The sequence below is a fragment of the Oncorhynchus gorbuscha genome, linkage group LG09 (assembly GCF_021184085.1).
Source record: "Oncorhynchus gorbuscha isolate QuinsamMale2020 ecotype Even-year linkage group LG09, OgorEven_v1.0, whole genome shotgun sequence".
NCBI lineage: Eukaryota > Metazoa > Chordata > Actinopteri > Salmoniformes > Salmonidae > Oncorhynchus > Oncorhynchus gorbuscha.
Window position 1 is genome coordinate 23,266,785 of NC_060181.1, and position 14,824 is coordinate 23,281,608.

Consider the following 14,824-nt stretch of genomic DNA (forward strand, 5'->3'; position numbering starts at 1 on the left):
TTACTGCCATCTCAGTTGACTCACAGTGGCAGAGGAGACAGCCTTTTCTATAGATGGCGCTCTGAAATACACTACATATACAAAAGTATGTGGACACCCCTTCAAATGAGCGGATTCAGCTATTTTAGTAACACTTGTTGCTGGCAGATGTATAAAATCGAGCACACAGCCATGCAATCGCCATAGACAAACATTGGCAGTAGAATGGCCTTACTGAAGAGCTCAGTGACTTTCAACGTGGCACAGTCATAAGATGCCACCTTTCCAACAAGTTAGTACGTCAAATTTATGCCCTGCTTGAGCTGCCCCAGTCTGTAATTGCTGTTGTGAAGGGGAAACGTCTAGGAGAAACAACGGGTCAGCTGCAAATTGGTAGGTCACACAAGCTCACAGAACGGGACCGCGAGGGCTGAAGTGCGTAGCTCGTAAAAAACGTCAGTTTTATTCGTAGCCATCTATTTACCACCACAGAACGAAGCCAGCACTAAGACAGCTCTCAACCAACTCTATAAGGCCATAAGCAAATAAGAAAATGCTCACCCAGAAGCGACGCTCCTAGTAGCCGGGGACTTTAAGGCAGGCAAACTTAAATCATTTTTACCACATTTTTTTACCAGCATGTCACATGTGCAACCAGAGATATAAAAAATCCTAGACCACCTTTACCCCACACACAGAGATGCATACGAAGCTCACCCCCACCCCCCATTTGTCAAATCTGACCATAATTCTATCCTCCTGATTCCTGCTTCCAAGCAAAAACTAAAGCAGGAAGTACCAGTGACTCACTCAATACGGAAGTGGTCAGATGACGCGGATGCAACACTACAGGACTGTTTTACTAGCACAGACTGGAATATGTTCCCTGGATTCATCTAATGGCATTGAGGACTACACCACCTCAGTCATCAGCTTCATCAATAAGTGCATCACCGCCTGGTATGGCAACTGCATGGCATCTGACCGTAAGGCGCTACAGAGGGTAGTGCGAACAGCCAAGGAATTCACTGGGGCCAAGCTTCCTGTCATCCAGGACCTATATAATAGTCGGTGTCGGAGGAAAGCCCATAAAATTGTCAGAGACTCCAGATAGTTTTCTCTGCTACCAAGTCTAGGACCAAAAGACTCCTCAGCAACTTCTACCCCCAAGCCATAAGACTGCTGAACAATTAATATAATCACCACCGGACATTTTACATTGACAACCCCCTCCCTTTTGTACACTTATGCTACTGGCTGTTTATTATCTTTGCATAGTCACTTCACCCCTACCTACATGTACAAATTACCTTAACTAACCTGTACCCCCACACACTGACTCGGTACCGGTGCCCCCTGTATATAGCCTTGTTATTGTTATTGTTATTCTTATTGTGTTACTTTTTATTATGACTTTTTAGTTTAGTTTACTGGATAAATGTGTTCTTCTTGAACTGCACTGTTGGTTAATGGCTTGTAAGTAAGCATTTCACGGTCATGTGACAAATAAAGTTGGATTTTATTTGTAAAGCTCACCGCCATTGGACTCTGAAGCAGTGTAAACGTGTTCTCTGGAGTGATGAATCACACTTCACCATCTGACAGTCTGATGGGTGAATCTGGGTTTGGCGGATGTCAGAAGAATGCTGCATAGCGCCAACTGTAAAGTTTGGTGCAGGAGGAATAATGGTCTGGGGCTGTTTTTCATGCTTTGTGCTAAGCCCCTTAGTTCCAGTGAAGGGAAATCTAAACGCTACAGCATACAATGACATTGTAGATGATTCCGTGCTTCCAACATTGTGGCAACAGATTGGGGAAGGACCTTTCCTGCTTCAGCATGACAATGCCCCTGTGCAAGCGAAGTTCATACAGAAAGAGTTTGTAGAGTGGCCTCCCGAGTGTCATAGCGGTCTAAGGCACTGCATCGCAGTTCGATCCCAGACTCGGAGACCCATGAGGCGGCGCACTATTTGCCCAGTGTGGTCCGGGTTAGGGGAGGGTTTGGCCCAGTGTGGTCCGGGTTAGGGGAGGGTTTGGCCCAGTGTGGTCTGGGTTAGGGGAGGGTTTGGCCCAGTGTGGTCCGGGTTAGGGGAGGGTTTGGACCAGTGTGGTCCGGGTTAGGGGATCGTTGGGCCCAGTGTAGTCTGGGTTAGGGGAGGGTTTGGCCCAGTGTAGACCGGGTTAGGGGAGGGTTGGGCCCAGTGTAGTCCGGGTTAGGGGAGGGTTTGGCCCAGTGTAGACCGGGTTAGGGGAGGGTTGGGCCCAGTGTAGTCCGAGTTAGAGGAGGGTTTGGCCGGCCGGGATGCAAGCTGACTTTGGTCGCCAGCTGGACGGTGTTTCCTCCGACACATTGGTGCAGCTGGCTTCTAGGTTAAGTGAGCAGTGTGTCAAGAAGCAGTGCGGCTTGGCAGGATCGTGTTTTGGAGGATGCATGGCTCCTGTCCTTTGCCTCTCCTGAGTCGTTAGGGGAGTTGCAGCGATGGGACAAGACAAACTACCAATTGGATATCACGAAAAAGGGGTAAAAGTACTACAAAAAAATATTATAATAATAATAGTTTGTCAAGATCGGTGTGGAAGAACTTGACTGGCCTGCACATAGCTCTGAGCTCAACCCCATTGAACACCTTTGGGATGAACTGCAAGCCAGGCTTAATTGCCCAACATCAGTGCCTGACCTCACTAACGCCCTTGTGGCTGAATGTAAGCAAGTCTCTGCAGCAATGTTCCAACTTCTAGTGGAAAGCCTTCTCAGTTGAACAGAGTCTGTTATAGCAGCAAAGAGGGGACCAACTCCCTATTAATTCCCATGATGTTGGAATGAGATGTCTGAAGAGCAGGTGTTCACATACTCTTGGTGGTCATGTAGTGTATGAGTTCTCACATACTGGAAAATGTTACCAATAAACTGTTTGAACATTTTTCAAAACTAATAAAACTATCCACTGTGACTATCCAGATGATAGGATGGTGTACATTGTTAGAAAGCTCTCTTACGGTGTGCAAAAACATGGCCACGCACATGCATGTACTCCTTGTCTCTCTCTCTCACTCTCTTTCCCTCTCACACCCACACATTTTCACCTCATCCAAAGGTTACACAAAAACACAAAAGGGACACAGACATGCACACAGAAACTTTCACAGATGAACACCCACAGATGCAAAGGAAACACAACCACATATGGACAAATGTATTACACATCTGCCATACACACAGCCTACCATCTCTACAGACACACTCCCATATCGTTAGCATGCAGCTGTCACTGACGTTATGACACACACACACACGCACACACACACACACACACACACACACACACACACACACACACACACACACACACACACGCACGCACGCACGCACGCACGCACGCACGCACGCACGCACGCACGCACGCACGCACGCACGCACGCACGCACGCACGCACGCACACACACACACACACACACACACACACACACACACACACACACACACACACACACACACACACACACACACACACACACACACACACACACACACACACACACACACTAACAGGCCAGGGCATGGACTCTCACCTCTGCAGATGGGCACAGGGAAGTCCCACACGGCACCCTTCTCCGCATTGGTGACACAGGTGAGCTGGGGGTGCCCATCCAGGACGTACCCAGTTACACAGCTGTAGTGGATCTTGTCCCCCACATTAAAGCGTGTCCCGACAAGGATGCCTTTGGGAGGTACCCCGGGGTTTCCACAGGCACTGATCTGCAGTTCTGATGGGGACAAGAGGGGAGACAGTCGTTATGCATTAAGTACCCGGTTGTGTAAGAAATTAAACATGGTTGGTTTTCTCTGCTTCTCTCCCCCTCCCTTTGTTCTCTCCCTTTATTTATCTTTCTCTCTCCCCTTCTTTCTCTCCTTCCCTCCCTCCTTACTTCGTTCTCTCCCCCTCTTTCTCTCTCCATCCCTCCTTCTTTCTCATGTTTCTCAACTCAACTGAGTATCAAGCCAGGCGGAAAATGGCAGTGGCTCCCTCACTGCCATTACATGCAGTTCAGTGCTGCATTCACATGGAACTTGACTGCACATCTGAAGGTAGGGACACAGTGGAAACAGCCAAGGGCATTCACATTGTGCTGGGTGGGTTGGGTTCAGCTTTAGCTTCATGCTGGGAGAGCAAGACAAGATAACCATATACTGGCTGAGAAAGAAGATACAGTAGAAAAATGAGAAATGTGTGCAGTATTTGAGTGAAAAAAAGACTCAAAAAGATAGAGAAGGTACTGAGACAGGAAGAAGAGATATATATGATTCAGAGAGTTAGAGATAGAGAGAGACGGAGACAGAGACAGAGACAGAGAACGAAAAAGAGTGAGTGAGAGAGGGAAAGATCTAGATAGAGTCAGAGAGAGAAAGAGAGAGTGAGATATATGTATATAGAAGAGAGAGACAGGGAAAGAGTGAGTGAGATATATATATATATATATATATATATATATATATATATATATATATATATATATATATATATATAGAGAGAGAGAGAGAGAGAGAGAGAGAGAGAGAGAGAGAGAGAGAGAGAGAGAGAGAGAGAGAGAGGATTGTGAGAGTCGACCAATAGAGATACAGCTAGCCATCGCTGGTTGCTCCCATTATATTCCAGTGTGTCAGCCAGCCAACTAATGCTCAGGTGAACAGTTCTCAGTGGATTTGCTGGGGGATGATTCTTATTACCAATAAAACACATTGTGAACACTGGGAATAAGAAAGAAGGGAATAGTAAAAGTGTGCCTGATCATGGAGGATATTATCTTCAAATCAGTCAGAACAAACTGGAATCCTCTTTTCTGTGACTTTAGAGCAAGACTTTGGAGCAAAGAAGAAAGTGTCTGTTCCTTCTCTTCTCTTTAATACACACATACTGTGCACACACACAGTTAGCCGAGGGAAACACAGAGTGACAGACATTGATGTCTGCAGGTAACGGAGTGCCAACTTTATTAATTTAATAGTGCTAATTACCGTGGTCCTGATGTTGTAAAATAGCTTGAATGAAAACAGACTCATTAGGCTAACAGCCAGTGTGTGTGTCTTCCTTTTTAACAACGGGAGATCATCATTAGTCTCATATACCTAAAGGGTGTGAGTGTGTATGTGCGTGCGTCTGAGTGTGTTGGTTAGTGTATGTGTTGGTTTAGTGGTGGATGGGCTCAAGAGCTCATGGGCATGAGGTAATAACTGCAGCACAATTTGCAACACCTCCAATTGTGACCTCTTCTGTTTTATTAGAATGACTACCATTGTTGACTAGGGATATTTATATAATGGTTCTGAATGACTACCATTGTCTACTAGGGTTATTTATACCATGGTTCTGAATGACAACGATTTTTACTAGGATTATTGATATAATGGATCTAAATTACTACCATTTGTAGCCAGGTTTTTGATATCATGGTTCTGAATGACAACGATTTTTACTAGGATTACTGATATAATGGATCTAAATGACTACCATTTGTAGCCAGGTTTTTGATATCATGGTTCTGAATGACAACGATTTTTACTAGGATTACTGATATAATGGATCTAAATGACTACCATTTGTAGCCAGGTTTTTGATATCATGGTTCTGAATGACACCAATTTTTACTAGGATTACTGATATAATGGATCTAAATGACTACCATTTTTAGCCAGGTTATTGATATCATGGTTCTGAATGACTACCATTGTCAACTGGGGTTATTGATATCATGATTCTGAATGACTACCATTGTCAACTGGGGTTATTGATATCATGGTTCTGAATGACTACCATTGTCAACTGGGGTTATTGATATCATGATTCTGAATGACTACCATTGTCAACTAGGGTTATTGATATCATGGTTCTGAATGACTACCATTGTCAACTGGGGTTATTGATATCATGATTCTGAATGACTACCATTGTCAACTGGGGTTATTGATATCATGATTCTGAATGACTACCATTGTCAACTGGGGTTATTGATATCATGATTCTGAATGACTACCATTGTCAACTGGGGTTATTGATATCATGATTCTGAATGACTACCATTGTCAACTGGGGTTATTGATATCATGATTCTGAATGACTACCATTGTCAACTGGGGTTATTGATATCATGATTCTGAATGACTACCATTGTCAACTGGGGTTATTGATATCATGATTCTGAATGACTACCATTGTCAACTGGGGTTATTGATATCATGATTCTGAATGACTACCATTGTCAACTGGGGTTATTGATATCATGGTTCTGAATGACTACCATTGTCAACTAGGGTTATTGATGTCATGATTCTGAGTGACTACCATTATCTACTAGGGATATTTATATCATGATTCTGAGTGACTACCATTGTGTACTAGGGTTATTGATGTCATGATTCTGAATGACTACCATTATCTACTAGGGATATTTATATCATGATTCTGAGTGACTACCATTGTGTACTAGGGTTATTGATGTCATGATTCTGAATGACTACCATTGTCAACTAGGGTTATTGATATCATGATTCTGAGTGACTACCATTGTGTACTAGGGTTATTGATATCATTCTTCTGAATGACTACCATTATCTACTAGGGATATTTATATCATGGTTGTAAAATACTACCATTGTCTATTAGGGTTATTGATATTATGGTTATGAATGACTACCATTGTCACCTTCTGACCTTTATTTCCTGTGTTTTGTGTTTAGTTAGTATGGTCAGGGCGTGAGTTGGGTGGGCAGTCTATGTTTGTTTTTCTAGGTTTTGGGAATTTCTATGTTTCGGCCTAGTATGGTTCTCAATCAGAGGCAGGTGTCATTAGTTGTCTCTGATTGAGAATCATACTTAGGTAGCCTGGGTTTCACTGTGTGTTTGTGGGTGATTGTTTCTGTCTCTGTGATTGCACCAGATAGGACTGTTTTAGGTTTTCTCACGTTTGTTGTTTTTGTTAGTTATCTCATGTGTAGTTTCTTTATATATTAAAGAACATGAATAACCACCATGCTGCTTTTTGGTCCGCTTCTCTTTCACCAGAAAACCCTTACAACCATTGTCAACTGGGGTTATTGATATCATGGTTCTGAATGACTACCATTGTCAACTGGGGTTATTGATATCATGATTCTGAGTGACTACCATTGTCAACTAGGGTTATTGATATCATGGTTCTGAATGACTACCATTGTCAACTGGGGTTATTGATATCATGGTTCTGAATGACTACCATTGTCAACTGGGGTTATTGATATCATGGTTCTGAATGACTACCATTGTCAACTGGGGTTATTGATATCATGATTCTGAGTGACTACCATTGTCAACTGGGGTTATTGATATCATGATTCTGAGTGACTACCATTGTCAACTAGGGTTATTGATATCATGATTCTGAGTGACTACCATTGTCAACTGGGGTTATTGATATCATGATTCTGAGTGACTACCATTGTCAACTGGGGTTATTGATATCATGGTTCTGAATGACTACCATTGTCAACTGGGGTTATTGATATCATGGTTCTGAATGACTACCATTGTCAACTGGGGTTATTGATATCATGGTTCTGAATGACTACCATTGTCAACTAGGGTTATTGATATCATGATTCTGAGTGACTACCATTGTGTACTAGGGTTATTGATATCATGGTTCTGAATGACTACCATTGTCAACTAGGGTTATTGATATCATGATTCTGAGTGACTACCATTGTGTACTAGGGTTATTGATATCATGGTTCTGAATGACTACCATTGTCAACTAGGGTTATTGATATCATGATTCTGAGTGACTACCATTATCTACTAGGGATATTTATATCATGATTCTGAGTGACTACCATTGTGTACTAGGGTTATTGATGTCATGATTCTGAGTGACTACCATTATCTACTAGGGATATTTATATCATGATTCTGAGTGACTACCATTGTGTACTAGGGTTATTGATGTCATGATTCTGAATGACTACCATTGTCAACTAGGGTTATTGATATCATGATTCTGAGTGACTACCATTGTGTACTAGGGTTATTGATATCATTCTTCTGAATGACTACCATTATCTACTAGGGATATTTATATCATGGTTGTAAAATACTACCATTGTCTATTAGGGTTATTGATATTATGGTTATGAATGACTACCATTGTCACCTTCTGACCTTTATTTCCTGTGTTTTGTGTTTAGTTAGTATGGTCAGGGCGTGAGTTGGGTGGGCAGTCTATGTTTGTTTTTCTAGGTTTTGGGAATTTCTATGTTTCGGCCTAGTATGGTTCTCAATCAGAGGCAGGTGTCATTAGTTGTCTCTGATTGAGAATCATACTTAGGTAGCCTGGGTTTCACTGTGTGTTTGTGGGTGATTGTTTCTGTCTCTGTGATTGCACCAGATAGGACTGTTTTAGGTTTTCTCACGTTTGTTGTTTTTGTTAGTTATCTCATGTGTAGTTTCTTTATATATTAAAGAACATGAATAACCACCATGCTGCTTTTTGGTCCGCTTCTCTTTCACCAGAAAACCCTTACAACCATTGTCTACTGGGGTTATTGATATCATTCATCTGAATGACTACCATTGTCTACTAGGGTTCTTGATATCATTCATCTGAATGACTACCATTGTCTACTAGGGTTCTTGATATCATTCATCTGAATGACTACCATTGTCTACTGGGGTTCTTGATATCATTCATCTGAATGACTACCATTGTCTACTAGGGTTCTTGATATCATTCATCTGAATGACTACCATTGTCTACTAGGGTTCTTGATATCATCCATCTGAATGACTACCATTGTCTACTAGGGTTCTTGATATCATTCATCTGAATGACTACCATTGTCTACTAGGGTTCTTGATATCATTCATCTGAATGACTACCATTGTCTACTAGGGTTCTTGATATCATTCATCTGAATGACTACCATTGTCTACTGGGGTTCTTGATATCATTCATCTGAATGACTACCATTGTCTACTGGGGTTATTGATATCATTCATCTGAATGACTACCATTGTCTACTGGGGTTCTTGATATCATTCATCTGAATGACTACCATTGTCTACTAGGGTTCTTGATATCATCCATCTGAATGACTACCATTGTCTACTAGGGTTCTTGATATCATTCATCTGAATGACTACAATTGTGTACTAGGGTTCTTGATATCATTCATCTGAATGACTACCATTGTCTACTAGGGTTCTTGTTATCATTCATCTGAATGACTACCATTGTCTACTAGGGTTCTTGATATCATTCATCTGAATGACTACCATTGTGTACTAGGGTTCTTGATATCATTCATCTGAATGACTACCATTGTCTACTAGGGTTCTTGATATCATTCATCTGAATGACTACCATTGTGTACTAGGGTTCTTGATATCATTCATCTGAATGACTACCATTGTCTACTAGGGTTCTTGATATCATTCATCTGAATGACTACCATTGTCTACTAGGGTTCTTGATATCATTCATCTGAATGACTACCATTGTCTACTAGGGTTCTTGATATCATTCATCTGAATGACTACCATTGTGTACTAGGGTTCTTGATATCATTCATCTGAATGACTACCATTGTCTACTGGGGTTCTTGATATCATTAATCTGAATGACTCCCATTGCCTACTAGGGTATTGATATCATGGTCCTGAATGCTGAATGACTACTATTGTCTACTAGGGTATTGATATCATGGTTCTGAATGCTGAATGACTACTATTGTCTACTAGGGTATTGATATCATGGTCCTGAATGCTGAATGACTACTATTGTCTACTAGGGTATTGATATCATGGTTCTGAATGCTGAATGACTACTATTGTCTACAAGGGTATTGATATCATGGTCCTGAATGCTGAATGACTACTATTGTCTACTAGTTATTTATACCATGGTTGTAAAATACTACCATTGTCTACTAGGGTATTTGATATAATGTTTCAAAATGACTAACATAGTCTACTAGGGCGATTGATATCATGATTCTGAAATGTTACTGTTGTCTACGAGGGTGTTTGATATCATGGTTCTGAATGACTCCCATTGCCTACTAGGGTTATTGATATCATGGTTCTGAAAGCTGAATGACTACTATTGTCTACAAGGGTATTTATATCATGGTCCTGAATGCTGAATGACTACTATTGTCTACAAGGGTATTGATATCATGGTCCTGAATGCTGAATGACTACTATTGTCTACAAGGGTATTGATATCATGGTCCTGAATGCTGAATGACTACTATTGTCTACAAGGGTATTGATATCATGGTCCTGAATGCTGAATGACTACTATTGTCTGCTAGGGTATTGATATCATGGTTCTGAATGCTGAATGACTACTATTGTCTACAAGGGTATTTATATAATGGTCCTGAATGCTGAATGACTACTATTGTCTACTAGGGTATTGATATCATGGTCCTGAATGCTGAATGACTACTATTGTCTACTAGGGTATTGATATCATGGTCCTGAATGCTGAATGACTACTATTGTCTACTAGGGTATTGATATCATGGTCCTGAATGCCGAATGACTACTATTGTCTACTAGTTATTTATAATGACCATGTCTACTAGTTGTAAAATGCTGACTACCATTGTCTACTAGGTATTTGATATCATGGTCCTGAATGCTGAATGACTACTATTTTCTACAAGGGTATTGATATCATGGTCCTGAATGCTGAATGACTACTATTGTCTACTAGGGTATTGATATCATGGTCCTGAATGCTGAATGACTACTATTGTCTACTAGGGTATTGATATCATGGTTCTGAATGCTGAATGACTACTATTGTCTACTAGGGTATTGATATCATGGTCCTGAATGCTGAATGACTACTATTGTCTACTAGGGTATTGATATCATGGTTCTGAATGCTGAATGACTACTATTGTCTACTAGGAATGACTATTGATTGATATCATGGTCCTGAATGCTGAATGACTACTATTGTCTACTAGGGTATTGATATCATGGTCTGAATGACTGAATGCTGAATGACTATTGTCTACTAGGGTATTGATATCTATTGTCTACTAGTTATTTATACCATGGTTGTAAAATACTACCATTGTCTACTAGGGTATTTGATATCATACCTGAAACCCCACCTCTTTAAGGAATACTTAGGATAGGATAAAGTAATCCTTCTCACCCCCCTTCCCCCCCCTTAAAATATTTAGATGCACTATTGTAAAGTGGCTGTTCCACTGGATGTCATAAGGTGAATGCACCAATTTGTAAGTCGCTCTGGATAAGAGCGTCTGCTAAATGACTTAAATGTAAATGTAATATGGCTTTTTCTTCACAACTCTGCCTAGAAGGCCACATCCCAGAGTCACCTCTTCACTGTTGATGTTGAGACTTGTGTTTTGAGGATACTATTTAATAAAGCTGCCAGTTGAGGACTTGTGAGGTGTCTGTTTGTCAAACTAGACACTCTAATGTACTTGTCCTTTTGCTCAGTTGTGCACCGGGGCCTCCCACTCCTATTTCTATTCTGGTTAGAGACCATTTGCGCTGTTCTGTGAAGGGAGTAGTGCACAGCGTTGTACGAGATCTTCAGTTTCTTGGCAATTTCTCGCATGGAATAGCCTTCATTTCTCAGAACAAGAATAGACTGATGAGTTTCAGAAGAAAGGTCTTTGTTTCTGGCCATTTTGAGCCTGCAAACGAACCCACAAATGCTGATGCTCTGGATACTCAACTAGTCTAAAGAAGGACAGTTTTATTGCCTCTATAATCATAAGAACAGTTTTTAGCTGTGCTAACATAATTGCAAAAGGGTTTTCTAATGATCAATTAGCCTTTTAAAATGATAAACTTGGATTAGCTAACACAACGTGCCATTGGAATACGGGAGTGATGGTTGCTGATAATGGGCCTCTGTACGGCCAATGTAGATATTCCATAACAAATCTGCCATTTCCAACTACAATAGTCATTTACCAATTTGTAAGTCGCTCTGGATAAGAGCGTCTGCTAAATGACTTAAATGTAATGTAAATGTAAAATACTACCATTGTCTACTACCATTGTCTACTAGGGTATTTGATATCTAATGGAATGACTATTTGATATATCATGGTCCTGAATGCTGAATGACTACTATTGTCTACTAGGGTATTGATATCATGGTTCTGAATGCTGAATGACTACTATTGTCTACTAGGTATTGATATCATGGTCCTGAATGCTGAATGACTACTATTGTCTACTAGGTATTGATATCATGGTTCTGAATGCTGAATGATTACTATTGTCTACTAGGGTATTGATATCATGGTCCTGAATGCTGAATGACTACTATTGTCTACTAGGGTATTGATATCATGGTCCTGAATGCTGAATGACTACTATTGTCTACTAGTTATTTATACCATGGTTGTAAAATACTACCATTGTCTACTAGGGTATTTGATATAATGTTTCAAAATGACTAACATTGTCTACTAGGGTTATTGATGTCATGATTCTAAATGACTACCATTGTCTACTAGGGTTATTGATGTCATGATTCTGAATGACTACCATTGTCTACTAGGGTTATTGATGTCATGATTCTGAATGACTACCATTGCCTACTAGGGTTATTGATGTCATGATTCTGAATGACTACCATTGCCTACTAGGGTTATTAACATCATGGTTCTGAATGACTACCATTGTCTACTAGGGTTATTGATGTCATGATTCTAAATGACTACCATTGTCTACTAGGGTTATTGATGTCATGATTCTGAATGACTACCATTGTCTACTAGGGTTATTGATGTAATGATTCTGAATGACTACCATTGTCTACTAGGGTTATTGATGTCATGATTCTGAATGACTACCATTGCCTACTAGGGTTATTGATGTCATGATTCTGAATGACTATCATTGCCTACTAGGGTTATTAACATCATGGTTCTGAATGACTACCATTGTCTACTAGGGTTATTGATGTCATGATTCTGAATGACTACCATTGTCTACTAGTGTTATTGATATCATGATTCTGAATGACTACCATTGTCTACTAGGGTTATTGATGTCATGGTCCTGAATGCTGAATGACTACTATTGTCTACTAGGGTATTGATATCATGGTCCTGAATGCTGAATGACTACTATTGTCTACTAGTTATTTATACCATGGTTGTAAAATACTACCATTGTCTACTAGGGTTATTGATGTCTACTATTTTCTACAAGGTCCTGAATGCTGAATGACTACTATTTTCTACAAGGGTATTGATATCATGGTCCTGAATGCTGAATGACTACTATTTTCTACAAGGGTATTGATATCATGGTCCTGAATGCTGAATGACTACTATTTTCTACAAGGGTATTGATATCATGGTCCTGAATGCTGAATGACTACTATTTTCTACAAGGGTATTGATATCATGGTCCTGAATGCTGAATGACTACTATTTTCTACTATTTTCTAATGCTAATGGGGTATTGATATCATGGTCCTGAATGCTGAATGACTACTATTGTCTACTAGTTATTTATACCATGGTTGTAAAATACTACCATTGTCTACTAGGGTATTTGATATCATACCTGAAACCCCACCTCTTTAAGGAATACTTAGGATAGGATAAAGTAATCCTTCTCACCCCCCTTCCCCCCCCTTAAAATATTTAGATGCACTATTGTAAAGTGGCTGTTCCACTGGATGTCATAAGGTGAATGCACCAATTTGTAAGTCGCTCTGGATAAGAGCGTCTGCTAAATGACTTAAATGTAAATGTAATATGGCTTTTTCTTCACAACTCTGCCTAGAAGGCCACATCCCAGAGTCACCTCTTCACTGTTGATGTTGAGACTTGTGTTTTGAGGATACTATTTAATAAAGCTGCCAGTTGAGGACTTGTGAGGTGTCTGTTTGTCAAACTAGACACTCTAATGTACTTGTCCTTTTGCTCAGTTGTGCACCGGGGCCTCCCACTCCTATTTCTATTCTGGTTAGAGACCATTTGCGCTGTTCTGTGAAGGGAGTAGTGCACAGCGTTGTACGAGATCTTCAGTTTCTTGGCAATTTCTCGCATGGAATAGCCTTCATTTCTCAGAACAAGAATAGACTGATGAGTTTCAGAAGAAAGGTCTTTGTTTCTGGCCATTTTGAGCCTGCAAACGAACCCACAAATGCTGATGCTCTGGATACTCAACTAGTCTAAAGAAGGACAGTTTTATTGCCTCTATAATCATAAGAACAGTTTTTAGCTGTGCTAACATAATTGCAAAAGGGTTTTCTAATGATCAATTAGCCTTTTAAAATGATAAACTTGGATTAGCTAACACAACGTGCCATTGGAATACGGGAGTGATGGTTGCTGATAATGGGCCTCTGTACGGCCAATGTAGATATTCCATAACAAATCTGCCATTTCCAACTACAATAGTCATTTACCAATTTGTAAGTCGCTCTGGATAAGAGCGTCTGCTAAATGACTTAAATGTAATGTAAATGTAAAATACTACCATTGTCTACTAGGGTATTTGATATCATGGTCCTGAATGCTGAATGACTACTATTTTCTACAAGGTTATTGATATCATGGTCCTGAATGCTGAATGACTACTATTGTCTACTAGGGTATTGATATCATGGTTCTGAATGCTGAATGACTACTATTGTCTACTAGGGTATTGATATCATGGTCCTGAATGCTGAATGACTACTATTGTCTACTAGGGTATTGATATCATGGTTCTGAATGCTGAATGATTACTATTGTCTACTAGGGTATTGATATCATGGTCCTGAATGCTGAATGACTACTATTGTCTACTAGGGT

General features: G+C 40.3%; 1 protein-coding gene across 1 annotated transcript in view; it reads right to left on the reverse strand.

The window, feature by feature from the left end:
* The window catches only part of LOC124043287 (CUB and sushi domain-containing protein 3-like), a 720,075-nt gene that overhangs the window by 501,400 nt on the left and 203,851 nt on the right, over positions 1-14,824 (reverse strand). The window contains exon 4 of the mRNA XM_046361728.1: positions 3,550-3,744. Within this exon, the coding sequence (XP_046217684.1) occupies positions 3,550-3,744 (195 nt within the window). The remainder of the gene's footprint in view (positions 1-3,549; positions 3,745-14,824) is intronic.